Here is a 22,558-nt window from a genome sequence, read left to right as displayed (position 1 = left end):
AAAGCAGCTGCCTTCGGCTCAGGTCATGATCCCAGTGTCCTGGGACCGAGTCCCACATCGGGCTCCTTGCTCTGCAGGGAGCCTGCTTCTCCCTCTGCCTCTGCCTGCCTCTGCTCACTTTCTCACTCTCCCTCTGACAAATAAATAAATAAAATCTTAAAAAAAAAAATTAAAAAAGATGGGAAAAACAATGCCAACTACAATCAAGTTTGGGTAAGAGCTCTGCTTTGTATTAGGTTTGGAATGTTAAATCAGTTAATGATCTATACATCTCAGGTTTCTCACCTATAAAATGGACACAGACTTTATTTATGCAACCTGTTGTACAGATAAAATGAGATATCCAACTGAAATGGATTTGTATCAAATCAGACCTGTAAGAAAAACAGAATGTGAGGAAGGGGAGAAGGTAATTTCTTTTTTTCTGTTACCAGTCTCCCAGACAGAAAAGCACAAAGTACAGGTCCTATTAACTGTATATTATTCAGGACAAAATCTACTAATATTTATGATTCTTAAACATTTCCCCCTTCTTTTTCATTAGCCTTTTAAAATGAAAATCTAGTTAATTTTTGTAACCTGTATATTTATTGAGATTCAAGTATGACAAGTGGTGACAGGCTGGCTCAAAAAAGCTTACTTAAAATAAACTTTAAAACACTTGTAATAAAATTACAGTAATTAGAGAATTATTATTGTTACATTATAGAATCTTAAACTTCTGACTCCTATGTTTTTAAATTTATTACTTTGTCATCTGGTCATTCTGAAGGCAAGGAACAGAAATACGACACTCTGTGTCACTTACCTCAGAGAAAGAGCAATCTGCTGTTTACACAGCACTTAACCCCAGAGAACCTTTCCAAAATCAAAGTCAAGAAATGTATTTAGTTAGAGTTATGAGATAAATAGGAAAAACAATTTTATTCTTTACCAACAAATCCTTTTTGGACTGCACATTACACCCGTTGTACATGCATACTCACAGAGCCCACATACCGTGTACAACGTGGACACCAGTGAAGATTGCTTATTAGTCAGCCTTCATCTTCACAGCCAAAGGTTTTCACTAATGGATAGTTAATAATTGTTAATAGGGTCTGCTCTGTATTCTGCTTAGCATGAAGCAGAGTGAAGGACAAACCACAGGGCTATTATGTCCTGTGGGAAATACATGGTCCTAGGCTAGAGAGAATTTGGCCTTCTGGATTATTTGCTTCTTACGACAGCAGACTCAGTGAGTGTGGACACTGAGTGTCGTGACTGTTTCAGATTAGCCAGGAAAGACTAGGTGATAATAAACCTTTAAGCGAAAGAATAAAGTAGTCTAATGGATTGGTGAGTATCTACTTTTTATATGAATGCTCTCCAACACAGTTCGATAGCTGCTTTTCATTTGGCTTTGAATTACTGGCATGTGAAATTCTTTTATGGAGGACAAATAGCAGCAGTATCTTTCATCTGTGAACACTCGTAGGGTAAAGTACTGGAAACAGAAAGAACAGAATTCAGTTCTTGTTGAATTTAGTTAAACATAGGCTTACTACACATCCTCTACCAAAGTTCCCAAACTGAAAGTGCCGCCTATGATAGTTACATAGTTATGGATGTGTCAGTAGATGGGGGATTGAACTTTGGACAAACCTAGGCTGAAGAACGAACTAATAGTTTACATCTCAATGGAATATTATCTTTATATGTATTCCCAAGCCCATGTATACAGCTAAGAAAAAAAGCACATGTTTAATTTAGAAACCACAAAATGTTTATGTAAATGAAATCTTGCGCTACAAATCTACTATCTTCAGACTTACTGTTATTATTTTTTACCCACTTATTATAAAAAAACTAGTTCTCAGATTCTGCATACAGACAGCTTTATGTAAAATATATAAACATTTGTCCAAATTGGTACACAGATTGCATAAATATGGCAAATAAGACTGGATTTACAGATGTGCATGTACAATGCTGTGCAAATTATCACAATATTACAATTTCAGAAATTATCCAAACTGGAATCCAAGTAAAGCAATTAGTGAAAAAATACCCATGCAGAATTTAAATATCTCAGAACAAATTTAAATGTCTTCAGTAAAAGGTCACACATTTAAAATAGTTTTATTCATTTTATTTGTATATGTCAAAATACATTTTTATTTCCAAAATAGTGGGTTTTGCAACTAGTTTCATGCAGAAACAAGGTCTGCTCAATACTACCAATAAAATCAATATAGCACAGTAGCTGTTCAGTTTTAGATACAAAGAATAAATAACCTAAATACAAAACACTAAAATATTAGAAACACGTATTTAATCATTCTTCACAGGCATCCAAACTTCACAAATATAATCCTTAGCATGCCTAACTGTTGTGCAACCAGAACATGTTGCAGTCACTCAAACTGATCAATTATCTGTATATTTTATGTCCACATAAGACCATGGAAATTCTCTATATTCAGACCCACCATTCATACAGTTCAAATATAACCAAAAATAAAATTCCCATAACTATCCTTGTACCTTTAAAAATCAAGAATCCTGAGCTTGGTAGTAAGAGCATAACCTTATATCTTCATAAAACCAATCAAGAGAAAGAGGACTTAAAATCCTGCTTACCAAAACACCCTATCCCAGCCCCAAAGTAATCTAAAATAGGCAGTAGAACACAATGACCTTTTAAAATGAAGGGGTACAAATTCACATTTAATATAGTATACAATACAATCCATAATACAATTAGCTACTATAAGCTTTATGATGTACAATTTATTCAAATGGCTGAACTGTTCAGTGGTTAAGGAGACAGTTATGTGCCAGAAAGATGTAATAGTTTTTTGCATGGTTTGATGAAAATATAAAAGCTATTTGTCCAAATAAAAGCCATCTTCACTATGTACTTGGTTCTGTTTTTTTTTCTTCTTTTTCTTTCTTTCTTTCTTTTTTTTTTAAAAAGGCCACTGAAATGTATAAAATGGTCTGAACATGATGGTGGTATCAAAGTCAATGCCTCTTCACATGGCAAAAACAGTGCATTTAACATTAACTCATGGGTTAAGTCTGCAAATGATTTCATAGCATTACTTTGGCTAGCACAACAGTTTTAGACAGCACTCAGATAAATATAGGTATGTGAAATGTGAAGCAATTATCTTATGCAACTTGAATTGTGGTTGAATACTATCAAATGAAAACTGGAAATAAAAGTAAAAGCACTTTACAGTAGAAAACTTTTGTAAAGATAGGGCTCCATATAATGTGCTACTTTTAAAAGTCTTTATATCACATTGTTAGCAAATTTTGTTTTAACACTATTATGGAGTAGCCTACTTTGCATTAACAGACATTTGAAATAAGGAAATTCTCAAGCATGCCATGTGGTGGTCTAAAAATCAAAACAATACACTTATTTATATATACAGCATTACTCAGTACCTGCTAAAATGAATGTGAAGATTACAGAATCTAACATCTTATACTACAATAATAAAAAACAGAAACAAAGAAGTGACCAATGAAGGCAGAAAACAGGACTTAAAAGAATCTAATCTCAATTGACTTTAAAGCATTCATATAAGAAATAAATGCATATTGCACAAACAGTGAAAGCAAATGTTCCACCAAGCAGTTCAGTTTCAGGTGGAAGACAAAACAGCATGATCCTAATACATAACAATGGTATCCGAAGAATGAGTGTTCTTTTCTGTAAATGAGAAAGCTGTGAAAACATAGAAGAGTCTGCCACATGAAGAGTTAGAAGGAAAAAAATACAAACCCAAACTTAGATGTAAAGCAAAAAATTAAATATCGAAAAACTGGAAACTGTGGCACATCAAAAAATGTTGAATAACTGTCTTCTGTGAGAGCTGAAAGTTTTTGTTGACACAAAAGTATTTATGTACAACTAAGGCTTACTGGTTAAATATCTGAGGCATATCTGGCCTTGAACACTTTCCTTATATGCTGGAGCTGTAAACAAGTTTTCTCAGTCATTAAAAAAAAATCTTCTCAGCAGCTGCATTAACATGAAACAATGGTCTTGACACAAGGAAAAAAAAAAAAAACAGAAAATTAAACAAAATTCCTAGATAAGAGGGCATTTGGCAGGATATCCAAAAATGACAGTCTCCAAGGATTCTTCCCAGGCTTCCAGTGACTGTCAGTTATGGTCCACTGGGTTGCTAATATGTGCAATTCCATTATTTGCTGCTTTTTATTTGGAAAGTTTGCTTATAACTCTAATCAAGGCCCCATTTTCATCCTTTAGCCTCTGGTTGTCTGCTTTTAGGTCTGGTAACATCTGTGAGAAGAAAAATAAAAGGAAAAGTTTTACTTCAATAAGAACATACAATGTTATTCTTAATAAATTTTACGTTTTCACCACAAGACACATGAACAAGCTTTGTCAGTTATATAAATTTCTAGTGGCTAGAACATATATGAAAGAAAAAACTTGATTTGTGAAGCTAATTAGTTTAATAAATGATGGAATTAAAAGTTTATTCTCCCAAAGTTAACAACTGGAATGTACTAAATCACTTGCTATTATGACTCACAAGCACACCATATTAGAGCAGCCAAGAAAATGAAGCCTGTTTTTGTTAGGATGGGCTCTCAAAGGGAGTTCCTCTAAGACTTCCTGTCAGCACCTAAACCAAGGCCTTTTACTTTATTTACATCAGATCTCAATCCATAGTACTTACTTCTATTCCACAAGGAAACCAGCCTATTTAGCAAAGTTCTGAGGAAGTTAGACTTGTTCTAAATTATTGAAATTCCTTAAAGGATTCACCTGTAATACCAAGTTTAAGCAGGTAGTACAATGTGTGATCCAAGATAGATGCTCACTAAATTATAATAATTATTACTATTATTAGGAGAGTATAAGCCAAAGTAGTCAGTTTGTATTTGTGAAAATATCTAAGCACTGAAAAAACCACCAGTATTTGGAACAAAAAAACACATTTCCACATCCTCAAATCTTCACATCATCTATTTTCTATTTTATAGTCAAACTGAAGGAGGGGGTAGAAATGTTACAAGTAAACTGGATTTTCCACTAAGAATGAATTAAATCATATGTGATCTGCCAGATTTGCTAGGAAGTGGAACAGCTTATATTTTGGGCATTAAAACACACTTTGCAAGGTACTTAAAATATCTTTCCAATATCTCTCCTCAGTTATCAAAATGTACTTGGTTGTAAAATTAGATAAAAGCATGTAACTTCTACTTGGCAAAATTACGTTAAGCAAAATCTTTATGAAGAGTTTAACTTTATGTGGAACCAATCAATTCTTGTGTTCACAATATATGGGTATAAAATACAGTAAGTTTATGTATTAGGATACCTCTGTAATAAAGAACTGAGTGAATATTAACTAAAGTGGTCCTCACTGAAAATGGTATTATTTTGAAAAATAGGTAAAGCATGCTTAATCTTCAGCTTCAATGTATTAATTATATGTCAAATGTTATACTGCTTATGTTCCATTTTCTTTCTAATAAAGAATTTTAAAATTATATTTAAATATTCAATCCCTAAAATATCTGTAGAGCCAAAAAAGTGCACAAGCCTTGCAAAAGTGCAGACAAGTCTTTAAATCCCTAAATCATTTCCTAAATTTATTGTAGTTTATCAGTTGGAATATATCATTAGTGACACTTTCTAACATTCTGAGAAGCCATGCATAATTAACAGTTATATGATAAGCTTCAGACACAATGGCATTAATTTGTAAAAGTGAGCTTAAGACACGCTTACTAATACAAAAACACCTGCCTGGCTCTACCAAGAAGAAATGATGAAACTATAAATTATAGGTTCACAGACTGCAGATGCCTACAGAACCCTGAGCGCTTGGCTACCACTCTTGTCAAGGCCCTATTCTCAGTCAGCAGTCGCTCATTTAACTCTCTCAGAGTTTGAATTTGCTTTATTTGATGCAGGTTCTGCAGGAATTAGAACATAAGAAATAGAAAATAAAAAGATAAGAAAATGGAAAAGAATACAATAAAAACACAAAGAATCACAGATACTGAACATAAGAAGAAAAAAATTAAGAGTCTTGACTGTAAGGATATTCACTCCATGAGATTTGCAAAGGTAAATAGTGTAGTCCTAAAATTCCATAGCAAACAAAATACATAAAAATTTCCAAAAACTTTGTCTCCAAAACCATTCAATGATAATGTTTTAATAAGGAACCAAATTCAGTAATACAATCATTAAATCTTTAAATTCTAATTCTATGGTCACATTTTCCTATGTATCAGTTTATTAATTCATAAAAGATATGTTATGCAAGATAATACAATAAAAGGCAATCAATTAACTATGTTATTTTTTCACCTGAAAAGAGGGTTCCTTCCAACATTCAAAACAAACAGCTACTTCCACAGGTAATTCACAGTTCAATAAAACATAGCTCTGCTCATCCACTACTGTAATGTCCTTTATTTTCAAAGAAAAGTATTTTTGATTGATAACCCCTCCACTATTTGCTCTCCAAGAAACAGAGTATGTGAAATGTGAAGAATTAATAATAAATCCTGAATCTTACAGTCATTACTGTCTAACTTCTTCTATACCTAAACATCAAAAGAGATTGCAAAATGATCTGAATTATAAATGTTCTCCTAGCTCACCTAAAACCTGAATTTAGAAAGAAGAGAAGCACAAGATACCAATAATTCACAAATAACAGTTAATCAGTACTGAGAACAATTAACGGAAACATAGTATCTATAAGCCTACTGTAACACCTGAGTTGATAAACAGCACTATCTCTTGTAAGTAGGAGCACAGTTTACTTACTTTGAGCTCTTCTTCCATTTCAGATATTCTTCTTTCTAGAGCTCTTCGTTCCTAGATCAATTTAAGGTACCAGTATTAATCATGTTAATTATTATATTCTTAATTTTCTTCTAAATTGTGAAAGAGTGGCACTGTATAGAGTCAAAAATCAAATCAGGAGCAGTGTGGAAAAAGATGTGATGCCAGTGATGTGTAAAGAGCTTTCCAAATTTTGAGAGAAGTAAATATGAAGATTATTATTTTTATTAACTTCTATAATCTCTTTCTTCAAGCTTTGACTTTCTAGTAAGATGCTACATAACATATTCAAAATATATATATTTTTTAGTTTACATTAAAACTTAGGAATAAACCAATATTCAAGAATATTGAATTCAATATTCAAGATCACATAGAACAGAAAAAAAAACACACATAGATGCAATTATTCTACAGTGACAGAAGCAGAAACGCAAGCAGCAAACATGCCTAAAAATATGTGTAGTTTAAAATTTCAAAAGGATCTAAGAGAAGGTTCATCTCCTCCACCTACAATGTTTCCTAGCCATTATTTATCCAATTGACTTTATAGCTCTGTATCTGGGTCGATACTGTGTGCAGCATTAACGCAGTGAATCTGATGAAGAAGCACCTGCAGCACTTATTGTAAAGTACCTCCTTTCAAAGAGTGACAGGCAAAGGCAACATACATTACTGCAGTGTATGGTTTTACTCTCCCCTAAATAAAAAGCATTCTAGGGTGTTACGCAAAAAGCAAGCAGCGGTAATTAATGTGCTACAAAACTTTGGTTGTTAGGTCATACCGCCCAGAAGATACTGACTCTTGCCGGTCACCTTTCAGATACAAACCATTTAAATTTAGTTTAATCACTATGAATTTCCAAGACATTCTTTCCCAGATTAATAATTAATGTTGATATTTAGTAAAGCAGTACATTTACTGTAAATGTTAATGTTTTTAGATTACGTAATGTAAAAAGTAGATGGAATCCTACTCAAAGTCTTTTAAGTACATGTTATTCTAGTAATAGCTGGTTTAAACACTATTATATAGAGAAAAATGTTATCTTCTATGAAAAAAGAACTTTCTCCTAGTTAATAATACAGCCATGACTATTCATAAAAACCACTGCACTTCCCAAAACAGTAGGATATACACCATCATATTTGATTCTCATAACTTGGTGAAATCTTATAAATAGTATATTTCCTTCTGTCTCATCATCCTCTATTTTATTAGGCACCTTCAAAATTTTAACTATTCTGGTAAAGCAAGACAGGAACACTATACCAAATTGTCTCACTGCCAAATCAGCAGCTATAAAGTTGTAGGCAATTTCTTCTGTTTTGACAAACTTACTAACATAAAAAAATATGGTTAAGAGAAAATACAGGTGAAGTGCTTAGCCCGGTACTTGCCTGGAACATTAGGGTGCTAAATAAATGTGATTAGCAGTTATTATTAATACTATAATTACTAATGTCTGTTAAGTTGAAAGTAAACTAGCTACTTTGTAATTTATTTGCATTTGACAGGCGGACAAAGGTCAGGTGAGACCGTAGGAGTATCAACATGTATACCATGTGTGCACAAGCCTAGATAAAAAAGGACAGATAGGGGCGCCTGGGTGGCTCAGTGGTTTAAAGCCTCTGCCTTCAGCTCAGGTCATGATCTCAGGGTCCTGGGATCGAGCCCCGCATCGGGCTCTCTGCTCAGCAGGGAGCTTACTTGCTCCCTCTCTCTCTGCCTGCCTTTCTGCCTACTTGTGATCTCTCTCAGTCAAATAAAAAAAAAAAAGGACAGACATCATTTCTCTCTTTATTTTTTTGCTCAGAAGGTAAATTGGCTATTTTTATAACAGAATGGAGGAAGATGTTTTATCAGCTGCTCCTGATTATTTATTCTTTGTCCTAGCTACCCAGGATGTACTTTCCTGTCCAGCTGAAACTCTGTAGGTCTAGCCCTAGTCACTTGGACTAACAGATACTCTTTTTCTTTAACTTTTTTTTTTCCCTTTAACTTTTGATCATTTATACATTATCAACTTCTCAGACTAAACTGGTAGAGTTCTTCCTATGGCCACTGCCAGACCTCTGAGTAGTAACTATAATAAATTGAGAAATACAGGTAAATATATTGTCAAATAAAAAATTACAGAAAGACATAAAAAAGGGCAAAAGGCTTTTCTAGTAATTAATTTTTTGTTTAAAATATGCTATTTAAGTATTTAAATTCAAAATTAAATAAAGTATCATTAACCTTAAAAGAAATTTGAGAATTTGATGTCCTTAGAATCTTTACAAACTTGAAGAATGGATTTAAATTTTCCAAAGAATTAAACTAAATGTATGCATGATCAAAATGTTTTAAGTATACCACCACAGAAAAACAAAGAGAGATAAATGGCATTTCAAAAACATCAGATTCACTATCACAATGTCTACACTTTCAGAATCAAGGCAAAGATCATTTTTTTAATCTGTTAAAAGAATAACATGGTAAATTAAGTCTTAATACTTAGAGAGGTAAGGTAATTTCACACCTAGAGAGATCTCACAGAACTGTATAAAGAAGATAAACCAGAAAACATTCCCAATTAAATTAGTATTAATCTATACTAACAAAAACTACCATTCACAAAAATAAAACTAAAAGAAAACAAAAAGCCCTACTATTGCTTATGTAAAACAATAAAGGGGTAAAATGACTATTCAATAAAATGGATACTTACCCTTTTTTCCATTTCTAATAGTGACCTATCAGCAAACCTTTCTTGTCTCTGTAACAAAGTAAGAAATATAAAAGGGATATAAGTGCAATTAAGGAAGGGTGCGTGAAGCTGAAGGAGGCCCACAGTGTCTCCTCTAGTGGTTTTCAAATACATCACAACATTCAGGTAAAGAAAAGAGAAAATAATTTTGTGTTGAAACAAGAAAGAGTTAAAGGAATGCTTAGAAATAGAATGGTCTCCACAGCTCTCATGGTCTACCTGTGACTTTTCCTCAGGTCTGTGCATAGTATAGTAGGGGCTAAGGATGGATGAGTACCGTGGAACAAAATAAAAAACATCCTAGAGTTTCCTCTCCGATGCTCAAGGTCTCTCTTGCACATCACTAGGAGGAGTGGCTAATCTGAATGGTCAGATTCTAGGACCTTGACTGAAAGGTACCTGGGACTGGGATAAGTGAGCATCCAAGGAGCCAAGCCAGTAAACTGGCCTAAATTCTGTTGTCTATCACAGCTTCATATTCCTCCCTCTCTATCTAGAGTTTTCTTTTCCAATCATCCATCCTCCAAAATTGGTAAGAAAGTTTACACCCCCTGTCACTTTTAAGAAATCCTAGCTATAAAGCTTTTCTTCTTCTGGTGAGTTTAGGGCTCTCATTTTTCCTTTCCTGTACTATGCTATCAACTCAAAGTTGACAAAATCCTGAGATTTGGGAGATAGAAAAGGACTCTTGGAATTTTAAACCACATGTTAAAGCACTACCTGAAGGCTCTGCATGTGGATTCGGAGTGAAGGGCCAGTTAAAAAGAAGTGGTATCCTAGGGGTACCTGAGTGGCTCAGGTGGTTAAAATGCCTGACTTCGGCTCAGGTCATGATCTCAGGGTTCTGGGATCAAGCCCCATATTGGGCTCCTTGCTCAGCAGGGAGTCTGCTTTTCTCCCTGCTCTTCCTCCCACTTATACTCTCTCTCTCACTCTCTCTCAAATAAATAAATAAAATCTTAAAAACAAAAACAAAAAACAAGTGGTATCCTAGTTCTTTTAGATTCTCTTTTTTTTTTTTTAAAGATTTTATTTATTTATTCGACAGAGAGAGATCACAAGTAGGCAGAGAGGCAGGCAGAGAGAGAGGAGGAAGCAGGCTCCCCGCCGAGCAGAGAGCCCCATGTGGGGCTCGATCCCAGGACCCGGGATCATGACCTGAGCTGAATGCAGAGGCTTTAACCCACTGAGCCACCCAGGCGCCCTGGTATCCTAGTTCTTACACCAACTTCTATACATATATCCCCCTCGGGATGCCTGGTCAGTTTCCTATAAAAACCATCAAACGACTCATTTCCCAAAAGTGAATTTGCTGAATTTTACCAATTGACAACTTTAACAAAATGTTTTGTGACTATTAACCACAAAATCTACTTAAAAATATATTTATTTCATCATTAATTTAAATATATATTTTTTCTTTTTAAATTTTATTTTTAAGTAATCTCTACACCCAACCTGGGGCTCGAACCTACAACCCCAAGAACAACAGTTGTGCTCTACTGACTGAGCCAGTCAGCATCCTAAATGTTTATGTAATTTTCTATTCTGTCAACTATCTCAGCATTCATACTTTAGTCTGATCAAGGCCAATTACCAAGTTACTTTTTAATCTTTTCATAACTTCTTTTTTATGGTTATGATATATAAAATTTAAAGATCTAATCATGGCCAGGGGTCCTTCCTTTTCCCTGTTGTTTTAAATTGTTTTATGCTTTTGTGCTTATTCTTTCTGGAAAAATAAAAATCAATGTATTTTAATTACTTGTTAGAAATCAAATTCAGAATTTCAAGTATGATGAGACTTTTCAGCTAATTCTGATTTCTTTTTGATGTTTTCAAATCTATATTTATATTTAACTGCCAAAAATATAAAACAAAGGCTAATATGCCCCTTGAGGTTCTGCAAATGAATCCTAAAAATGCTTTAAAGACTGAAAAATGCAGGGGTGTCTGGACAGCTCCATCACAACAGCATGGACCTCTTGATCTCAGGACTGTGAGTTTGAGCCCCATGCTCGGTGCAGAAATTACTTGGGGGAAAAAAAAAAAAGACTGAATAATTTAAAAATGACATTCAAAAGCACCCAGAAGAATTCAAAAATAGCTCAAACACTGCCATTACATGTAAATCAATAAAATTTTAGATGGAAAATTAGCATTTTTTTTTTTTTAAGATTTTATTTATTTATCTGACAGAGAGAAATCACAAGTAGATGGAGAGGCAGGCAGAGAGAGAGAGAGAGGGAAGCAGGCTCCCTGCTGAGCAGGGAGCCCGATGCGGGACTCGATCCCAGGACCCTGAGATCATGACCTGAGCCGAAGGCAGAGGCTTTAACCCACTGAGCCACCCAGGCGTCCCGAAAATTAGCATTTTTTGAGGATTTTTTTCTTCATATAGGAACATTTTAGCTATTTTATGATTCACCTGATAATTTCTTAGGTTAAAAAAATCAACTTTAGTTAGTATTTCTGGTTAATAATTCTAGTTAAAGCTGTTAAAATAATAATTAGTGAATCTAGTGAACTGACATTTGACAAAGTATTATTCATCAAACTGGCTCCTGGTAAACAGTCTATTTCCCTCCGCTGGAGACTACAGGAAGGAGGGTGGCTGGGTGAAGGAGGATTCAAGGATTTTAGAGTCCCTTGGCCAAGTACTACCAAACACACTATTAATAAGATGATAATTCCCTTGGAAAAAACTCCATGCAACTGTCAAACTGCTACCATTATGTATAACCATGAACAGTTATGGAAGTAATGTCCCCCCAAAAATATAAAAATCAGGTGGCATGGGACGCCTGGGTGGCTCAGAGGGTTAAGCTGCTGCCTTCGGCTCAGGTCATGATCTCAGGGTCCTGGGATCAAGTCCTGCATCGGGCTCTCTGCTTAGCGGGGAACCTGCTTCCCCCTCTCTCTCTGCTTGCCTCTCTGCCTGCTTGTGATCTCTGACAAATAAATAAATAAAATCTTAAAAAAAAAAAAAAAGTCAGGTGGCATGATTTATAGTAGACTTAGATGCTCAGGATAAATACTCGAAAACTGAACAAAAAGTTTAAATGTTTTATCAGTTTTGCTTTTACATGTACCCTTAAATTTTAAAAACACAGTTTTAAAATTTTACATAGTTTTTCCAACTAAGATATTAACTCTGAATATTTTATACTCTGAATTACCCCTTCCATCATTCATTCAGTATACTGGGTACGGTACTCAGTATATTTGCTAAGCCCATTAATAGTAATTTGTTTTCCTGGCCATAATCCATAGGATCAGAAATTGGTACATGACCCAAAGGCAACTTGCTCTAGGTTGTCCAAGTGTCCTATTAAATGGTCACTAACAGGACTGCTCCATGCTGATAATAACTGGCTAATTCTTTCAGATCCCCTCAGTTGTAGACTTTGAGAGAGACATCTAGGAAGAATTAAATGACAGCAGGGTAGGGAGAAGAGCAGAGAAACAGAGAAGGTAGTAAGCAGTAAAAGCACAGATTAGCTGACTCACCATATTGACAGGACACAGCAGTATGATGCAGTGGACATTTTTTTTTTTTTTTAAAGCAGTGGACATTTTATTTAGAAAACATTATGATCAGATCTCTGGAGCTAGAACTATTTTCAGAAAACTTGTTATTGTATTTTTGTGTGAGGAGGCTCACGAAGCTACTAATGCAACCCAAAGAATGATGATTTTCCAGTTTACCAGGAAGTCTAAGTTACCCCAGCAAGTTGTAACTTGAATGACATTCCAAATTTTTATGACACCTCACCATGAAACATGTTCTCGTTCTGACTTAATTCTCTGTGTATCTTTATAGTAAACTCGCATCAACTGATGGAATCTGTAGAGCCTTCTTAACTTCTTAAGGTTAGCTTAACGCCTGGAATTTTAGCAAAGGCTCCATTGTGCATAAACAACTGCTTTACAATGCAATAGCTGTTAACAACAATAAAAAGGGGACCTGGTAACCAGTGTAAGTTCAACATAGAGAGTTAACTTAAAAAATTATAAGAAAGATGAATGTAAAAGAATGCCCAAAGACTGTATACAGTCTCATTTATAGAACCAAAGATGTCATTTCTAGATGAGTGATTTAAAACTGGATTCCAAAAGCTGAACTGCAGAAATATGTTTATACTACAAAGTCTTATGTTAAAATTAAACAAGTTTGTTTTCTTAAAAATTACAGGACTGTTTCGTGCCTTTTAACTCATGAATAGTAACCTCTAAAATCTCTAAGATGTAGTATAGTATTTCCCATGAAATAGTTGGGTCACAAAACTACTTCTTTTAAGGGGGACAGGTGGAGAATGAGGAAGGAATGTGCCTACTACTATCTCCTACGATTACTGTCTCCCACATTCCATGGAAAAAGCTTGGGAAAAAATTCCTAGATCATACATAGCCTAGATCATATGTGTATGGTTGTGAATTTTGCTTGGCTATCTCAATTTTCTTGTCTAAAATGGTCTCCTGTAGGCTGCTGCAAAGAAGGTAAGTAAAAAGAATTAATGACAAACTATTTTCTTCCAGCATTAGTATATCAAATTAATTTTGGGAACAAACAGGAAATATTTATAATGAATAAAAATGATTATAAAATTTTTTAATGGCTTTAAGAAGATTCTGCATAGATACTTTTAATACCTTGCTGCATTTGGTATGCTAGAAATAAGCATTTAAGCCCTTTAACATAGGTATTTTTGGCTTAAAAATATTTTAACTTTCCGTTACAAGGTTTTATTTCTGTATTTTTAATTTATTGTAGAAAGAAGTGAAGTTATCAGTAATCTGTATTATTTTGATCCCTTATTAAGAAGGTATTATCAGTAACCAAACTCATGTTTTGAAGAAACACCCGAGAATATTTCAATCTAATTTTTTAGACAGAATAAATCAAAACCATTTTTTTTAAGGGTAACATAGAGAAAAAGTACAAACCTGGGTAGCCTTTTCCAATTGTAATTTAAGATCGGTCAGTTCCATATTTGTATCATGTAGCTGTGCTTTCAGCTTTTCATTTTCAGCTAGAATTTGTTCATAAAGCTACAAAAATTAGGGCAGAACAACAAATTATTTTTCTGTTCTCTTAATATTTTAAGATTTTCCACTGATTACTTTGCAGTATTAAAACAAAGAATGTAACACATGAGCCATTAAAGGATACATTCAAAATATTTTAATGTTTTATGGTTGCAAGGCAAAAAATTTTGGTTATGTATGTATCTGCCTCATGCACATTCATTAACATACTAGTTCCAGTATTTAAGACTTCACTGACAAATCTAACTTTTCTCTTTCCATTAAACAAAATTCAGTTATATGATAAAGAGGGATCACATACTGCAGAGCAACTTTAGCTAGAGCTGAGGAGACACTGTGATCTTCATCTGGGGTCCATAAGCTTTTCTGCCTATCATTCTCTCTTGAATTCCTGACCCTGACATGGAACAGCAGTTGTATTGATCATTGTAACTGTACTGTTTTTACTAATATTTGAAGGAAAGTGAAATACTTCTTGAATACTTTCTTAACATTTGACTCTACTACTTCTTTTGCCCCCATCTCTACTTACTACTAGTATAGATGGTTAAAATCATCTCTTAATACTAGAATTATTTTTCTGACCTCCCTCTAATTTGTCCTATATGTAGCAAGTTAAGAGGTAACTTTTTAAAATAATCTCAACTTCATAAGCCAACCATTCCATTAACCCTGACGTTAGAAACCCCTGAATAGCTTCCCAGTGTTCTCAGTATAAAGATACCCTTAAAATAGCCTGAAAAGCACTGTACGGTTTGGTCCTGGGCTTTATAGCTGAGTGCATCCTCACACTACCATCCCTTCTGCTCTACTGGCACACTGAAAATTTAATTACTTCAATGCATCTTGTGCCTTTCCACCAGGTCTATGTCTTCCTATTTCACTCCATCTAGAATAGGTTTTCTTCCATTTTGCTAGTTAACTAATTGTCCTTCTATGATTCGCTTCTGAAGCTTCACTTCTTTAGGAATTCTACCTTTAGGCCCTGCCACTTTCCTTTGTTATAAACTCTTATGAAATAGATTCTTTACTTCAGGTAATTCTTTCAATTTCTAAGTTATATATTTGTTAATATGGCTGTATGATCATGTTGGTCTCTCCCATTACATGGAAAATATCCATAAGAGCAGGACAGTATCTCCAACTCTACTACTCACAAGTAGAAGCTCACTACTTAGGACAATTCAGTGTTTAGTTCTTTACTGAATAAATGACAACCTTATACATAATGTAAACTGACCCCCTACTTTCCTTTTTTTGCTGACTTAGCTTATAAGACACCCATTCAAATAGTTGCCAACTACTTGGGGTAACATGTACACATATCACAAGCCTTCTTTTCCCCCCAACAAACTAAGCTCATAATATTAGGAATTATGAGAGTAAGAATACTAGACTGTTGAATTTCCAGGACTTCTTTCATTGTTATTTTCATCGTTAAGATGTAATAGTACTTACAGTACCACAAGTTTTTTAGTTATCTAGGAAAAACTGTATGATCCTAAGAAAAGCTTTGTTCTTTGTTTGGCTGCCTTTTATTGACAAATAGGTAAAAAAAAAGTGGGTGTGCATGCTTGTGTGAGTGTACATGCACACACAACCCTCCTGCCCACCCTGTGCCCATGCCTCTTTTCAGCTCAGTCACAGCATCACAGTACTGGCCTGAGACACTTAAGTGTGATATAAAGTCTCTTCCTTTTAAAAAAAACGAACAGCTACCATTTAGTGTTCCAAACTGAAAATTAAAGTAAAACACTGATTTCATTATGAGTTTCCAGGAATAATATCCAAACATAAATATACTAACACAAAAGATTATTTTTAATTACACAGTTAAATAATTAAGTAATCCAAGTACCTTTTTAAAGTCAGTGGAGTCATCCTTTTCTAGCCTGGTACTATAAGGTTTTCTTTCTTCTAAGTAACTGTATGATCCACAGCGACCCAGCAAGGAATCATACCGATCACCAGCTGATGTGGAACTGCTTTCGTATCTTTAAAAGATGAGTTAAAGTCAAAATCTTTATTATAGGCTTTTATTAACATGCAACTTAGTATATTTTAACTTGATATTCCAAAATAGTAGATAACATTCTCTTTCATCTATTATCATCTGTATCTGTGGTAATAAATGCAAAGTTATTTATAATACTATTAGTTTCTATTATTTGAGGAAGAGAGTCAATACATCTATATGTAAAAAGTCAGAACTGGTTTCACACGATAAGTTATTTCAACAATTTTAAACTGCACACGTTTTCTACATTTTAAAATCTTTGAAATCAGAACATGGCTTATAAACTGATGGTGTATCATAGTTTAATTGGTAGCATTTTAAGTAGCATTTAATTGTTTAAAAATTATTAACAGCTCAGATTTGATAAACTCCTCTATCCAAACTGATAGATAGTAGGTCTGCCCTGAACAGAAAGAACATATCTCATTTGCACATGTGAATTTTCTTATTATCTTGTTATGAATTCAGGTTACCTTTTCCTGATAAATGCTATCGCCTCTACATTTCAATAGAATCATTAATATATAAAAATCTGTTTTTGGTTTTACAAGGTTTTGGTTAAATATTATGAGCAAGAGAAATGGAATGGAGATTAGACTTAAGGACACTATGGAGGTTCTCTAAAAGGTGAATAATTTTGAGCTAGATGACAGTTTTTAGTATCTTCTTTGTTCTTCTTTTATCTAAAGCAGGGATCAAAGAGAAGATGCAGAACACTCAATCAAATAAATTTCCGGTGAGTTTCATCAGCCTCTGATGTTAATAATGACATAGTTAATATTAACATAATTTAGGAAGCTTAAAACTTAAAAAGTTATCACTGTTTTAAGGATTTAAGAAAAAAATTTTTTTAGTGACTTACTATGACTACTGAACTAGAAGTAAAGGCTTTGACAAAGAAAGCTGGTAACAGTTATTAGGTCATCTAAACATCTATAGATTTTTATTATTTAAGTAATTCTAACTCACAAAATCTGTAAATACTAAGCAACACAGAATAAAAATAAGAAAAAAGTCAGTAAAAATGTAAAACATACCTAGAAATGGAATCCGTCTAGAAAAGAAAGAGAAAGACAGAGGTATATTAAATTTTTATACTCTTATTAAAGTAACTTGACCGATGAAGTAAATTTAACATTTATACTATTTTCACACTTTTAAACTAACTTATCTATTTATTATATATTTTTTAACTTTAATGTGATGGTTCAGAAGTTCTAAAACAGAGTCACTATATATTTTTCATGCACAATAACCATATAAATACACTTCACTATTTATGATCATTGTTTACAAATTCCTATAAATGCCACCATACAATATTTTAATGGGAAGGGAAAAAGAAAGGCTAAGACATATATCTCCTACTTCTACCTACCCAGGAGAAAGTAATATGTTTATTTATATTAAGAAATGTCAAGTTTACTATGTGTTATCACAAAGCAACTATTTTTCTGTTTTTGAGGCAGTAACATGAGAGGCAAACAACTGAATACCTTAGGTATTTTATGTACAATACTATACACATAATTACGTTTAAAATTTACTTTCTAGAAATCCAGCTATAAGTCTATAAATTCCATCAAAGTTTAGCAATTGGAGACAGGAAATTAGGACTTAATTTTCTCAAGCAAATGGTATACTTTAACACTGTTTCATAATTCTGCTCATCCAAATGGTGAAATTATTAGAGTAAAAGAATCTTAGTTCAGGACAAAGCAGGTGTGTTTTTTTGGTGGGGGGTGGTCATGTTGAGCTCTTTCCCTTTCTATTAAAGCTCTTGCTTGGGGCACCTAGGTGGCTCAGTGAGTTAAACCTCTGCTTTCAGCTCAGGTCATGATCCCAGGGTCCTGGAGGGGGTCTGCTTCCCCCTCCCCCTCTGCCTGCTTCTCTGCCTACTTGTGATCTCTCTCTGTCAAATAAATAAGATCTTAAAAAAAAAAAAAAAGCTCTTGCTCAAACTATACTTTTCTATAAGGCAACTATCCAAAAATGGTTCGTTAAATTTATGAATTAGGTATTTGTATTTTTCCATTACATTTATCTTTGAATGCACTGTAAAATTATTGGGTTCCTTTGGGATTGTTAAAAATCTCATTTGGACTAAAAATGCCTTAGTCTATTTAGTCTACTTAAATTTCCTTTGCAAAACCAATTTTAATTTTGTACTTGCTTCCTAGTTTTTGATGTAATAATGCTTTATTTCATTGATTTGTTCGTTAGTTTTATGACAATAACAATTTTGAGTTAAATTTCAGCTTTCAAGAGATTCAAATTCAAATACTGCTAAGCGAATAGACTTTGAAAGTTCTTATCACGGGGGAAAATGTAACTATGTGTGGGAATGGATATTAACTAGACTTACTGTGGTGATCATTTTCCAATATATACAAATAATGAATCACTACGTTGAACACCTAAAACTAATACAATATTGTATGTCAATTATATCTCAATTAAAAAAAAAAAAACCCAGAACCAAAAAAACCAAGAGATATTACTCAAATTTAGAAAAATATCATGTATGAAGTAAAATGTGTAAATATCAAATGGAAACATCACCATTCATCTCACAACTTGCACTCTGGTTCACTGATTTAAATTAAAAAACAAACAAACAAACAAAACTCTAGGCAGTCACAGAAATAACTCAAATTCCATTTCTTTGTCTTTAAAAATTATGGTGCTATCATTGTTATTTGTTACATTTTTGAGACTGTAATAAAAACACATGACATAAAAGTTACCATCTAAACTACTTTGAGTACAGCTCAATAGCGTTAACATATTCACATTGTTGTGCAACACAGCTCTAGAATATTCTTATCTTGCAAAACAAACTTTATACACATTGAACAACTCCCCATATTCTTCTACCCTCACCCCTACATATAAGTGGGATCATACATTATGTCTATTTCAGGACTAGCCTATTTCATTTAGCGTATGTCCTTATTTCATATAGCAATGTTCTTGCTCCCTGTATTTCAAAATTATTTTTTCAAAGTAAAAATATACTTAATTACAGAACCATAAGCTTATCTAAAAGTACCACAGCCTAAAAAGTTCCTCTATAACTCCCCTGGCCTCCAACCCTCTAGATAACTACTGTTACCTTTTTTGTATTGATATCCATGTATGAATTTCTGATTTGTACTGTTAAACTAATTTCTGTAAAGGATGAATTTGTTACAGTTCCAAAACCTTATATAAAAATACTATTTCAATAGTGATCATACCAAATCTGAGCACTACTAGCCTTTGCCAATTTTACTTTTTTATATTAATTGTCATGTCTTTGGTTATTAGTAAAATTAAATGCATTTTCAAGCTTATTGGCTACTTGTATTTCTTCTTTTGTAAAATTTTAAGTTTCATGTATTCTGTCTCTCTTTTCCTAGAGTTTTTCATAATATAAATACTAAACTTTAAAGTATGATAGATGCCAAGATTATTCACTTTTAACTGAGCAAATGTGTCTCACTTTAAGAAGGGTATCTTTTCTGTCGTATTCTAGTTTTATATGTTTAAATAATTAAATCTGTTAATCTTTTCTTTTTTCTTGCCTTGGTGTCATACTTAAATCCTTTTTTTTTTTTTTTAAAGATTTTATTTATTTATTTGACAGACAGAGATCACAAGTAGGCAGAGAGGCAGGCAGAGAGAGAGGGGGAAGCAGGCTCCCTGCTGAGCAGAGAGCCCCATACAGGGCTCTATCCCAGGACATTGAGATCATGACTTGAGCAGATGGCAGAGGCTTAACCCACTGCACCACCCAGGCACCCCTTAAATTCTTGATTACTAATATCCTTTGCATGATTGAAGTTTTATTATACAATAACTTAATGAAAGCAAATCACAATAGCCAAAGCAACAGAAGTCCTATTTTTAGAAAGAATGTTGTAACACATGATTCTGATAATATATAATTCTAATAACAACAAATGTTATGATAAAATCATGCAATTTTCTGCGATAAAGTTTAATTTCTTTTAATTTATATTCTGAAGGTAGACAGCTTGAGTTTCACATGCAATTCTGAATTTGGAGGAACTTTTTGAAATTGACTATTTGCTTACCTTTGAAGCAAAAAAGTACACGACCCAATGCCATTTTTTAATGTGGTTAACTTGGATTCTATAACCTGAATGGAAGTTCTATTATCAAACACACTTCTGAGGTGATGACATTATTTACTTCAGAAAATGCACAGAAGAATTTTGCTAATACTTTTACAAGGAAAAGCAGGGGCTGATGCTACAATTTTTTTTTTTAGGATGTTACTTATTTATTTGATAAACAGAGACACAGAAAGGGAACACAAGCAGGCGGAGTAGGAGAGGGAGAAGCGGGCTTCCTGCTCAGCAGGAAGCCCAATGTGGGGAGGCTGAATCCCAGGACCAGCGGAAGGCAGATGCTTATCAACTGAGCCACCCAGGAGCCCCGCCCCCTCTTTAAAGATTTTATTTATTTATTCATCAGAGAGAGAGAGGGTGAGTGAGCAGGCACACAAGCAGCGGGAGCAGAAGAGAGAGAGAGAAGCAGGCTCCTCAATGAGCAAGAAGCCTCGTGAGGGACTCGATCCCAGCACCCTGGGATCATGCCCGGAGCTGGAGACAGATGTTTAACTGACTGAGCCACCCAGGCATCCCCGATGCCACAAGCTTTTAAAAGAGAGTGGCATATCTAATGGCCAGAAGCACTTTTCTAGTTTACTGTAAAGACTCGTTAACTTCCATTCTTCCTTTTCCTCACAGTGTACCAGTCAACTGGTTTAAGTGAGATGGTATACAGCCCACGTTAGTAGTAAAATGGCTGCACTACCCTAGTGGTAGACTTTGCCTAGTCCAAGCCAATTATTATAAATCCCAGCCCGGTGAGGTATACCTGCTTGAGGATGAAGCTGACATAGAGGGTTGTGTAATACAACAGGAGCATAACAAATTCTTTGTTCAATTTGATTTCAGTTGGGTTTTCTGTAAAACAAGAGCTAAATAACCCCTTATTTAAAATGAACAAACCTATTTAAACTGTTTGGAACTAGGAAAATGTTTCTCCCTACAAACAATTTTCTACTCAGTCTTAATGTATCTCATGTATAACTTTAACAGGAAAATTTAAACACAAGAAGCAATATGCTTCAAAGTCACAACTCGAAGTCAGAAAACCTTTTCCCTTCTATCCCAGCCTGGTGGGATGTGAGGTCTGTGTGATATGTTTACTAACCCATTCCCTCTTGTTTTCCTAGTATTTTTCCCTTGAAAGATGGGAATTCACCACTGGGAAAGGAAGACAACGGTCAGGTTTACAGAATATAATAAACACAAGATACAGGGGAATTGGGGGATGCTAACAACTGAGAGGCAAAGGGTTTAAAGGTGATAAAACTTCACCCTGCAAATAATTTACCCTTGGAAGTAATTAATTCTTTATTATCTGTCTGGGTACCTATTTATAAAATAAAAGTACCTTTCAGGACCAAATAGCAAACTTGGCCCTAAAAGTAATATCCACAGTCACATAGCACAAGTAACCAACTTCTGGTCGCTTCATATTAATGTACATCCTTGCTGACTGAAAAGAATTTCAATACCTCTATTTAGGAACTCCAAGTAAAAAATAAAGATGATATGACAGAATGCCATTTCAGGTTAGATACTGCTAAGCTTAGAAGATTAGAACTAATTCATATTATATGGCTCTACCCTTATGTGAATAGAGGTCTTTAAAGCATGTCAGCTTTCTCCGCAGCCAAACAATAGGGAATAGAGGGGGAAAAACAGTGGGAAGAAACTTTCAGAATTTGCTAGTTATGTAACCCTTTAAGTCATTCAAACTTGCCTTAGTTTCTTCATCACTACTGAGGAGGAAAAAATGCCTTTTTGGAGAAGACTGTTGGTA

At 34.1% G+C, this 22,558-nt stretch overlaps 1 protein-coding gene across 3 annotated transcripts in view; it reads right to left on the bottom strand.

The window, feature by feature from the left end:
• Nucleotides 1–1,860: 1,860 nt before the first annotated feature.
• PPP1R12A (protein phosphatase 1 regulatory subunit 12A) overlaps nucleotides 1,861–22,558 on the bottom strand; it is a 147,521-nt gene continuing 126,823 nt past the window's right edge. For all 3 annotated transcript variants that reach the window (XM_059402407.1, XM_059402409.1, XM_059402408.1), the window contains 6 exons: nucleotides 17,695–17,711; nucleotides 16,499–16,634; nucleotides 14,539–14,643; nucleotides 9,553–9,600; nucleotides 6,821–6,871; nucleotides 1,861–4,303 (listed from right to left, as the gene is read on the bottom strand). In XM_059402407.1, the coding sequence (XP_059258390.1) occupies nucleotides 4,217–4,303; nucleotides 6,821–6,871; nucleotides 9,553–9,600; nucleotides 14,539–14,643; nucleotides 16,499–16,634; nucleotides 17,695–17,711 (444 nt within the window). In that variant the 3' untranslated portion in view covers nucleotides 1,861–4,216. The remainder of the gene's footprint in view (nucleotides 4,304–6,820; nucleotides 6,872–9,552; nucleotides 9,601–14,538; nucleotides 14,644–16,498; nucleotides 16,635–17,694; nucleotides 17,712–22,558) is intronic.

The sequence above is a fragment of the Mustela nigripes genome, chromosome 6 (assembly GCF_022355385.1).
Source record: "Mustela nigripes isolate SB6536 chromosome 6, MUSNIG.SB6536, whole genome shotgun sequence".
In the NCBI taxonomy this organism is placed as follows: Eukaryota; Metazoa; Chordata; class Mammalia; order Carnivora; family Mustelidae; genus Mustela; species Mustela nigripes.
This window is presented reverse-complemented; position numbering and strand designations above follow the sequence as displayed.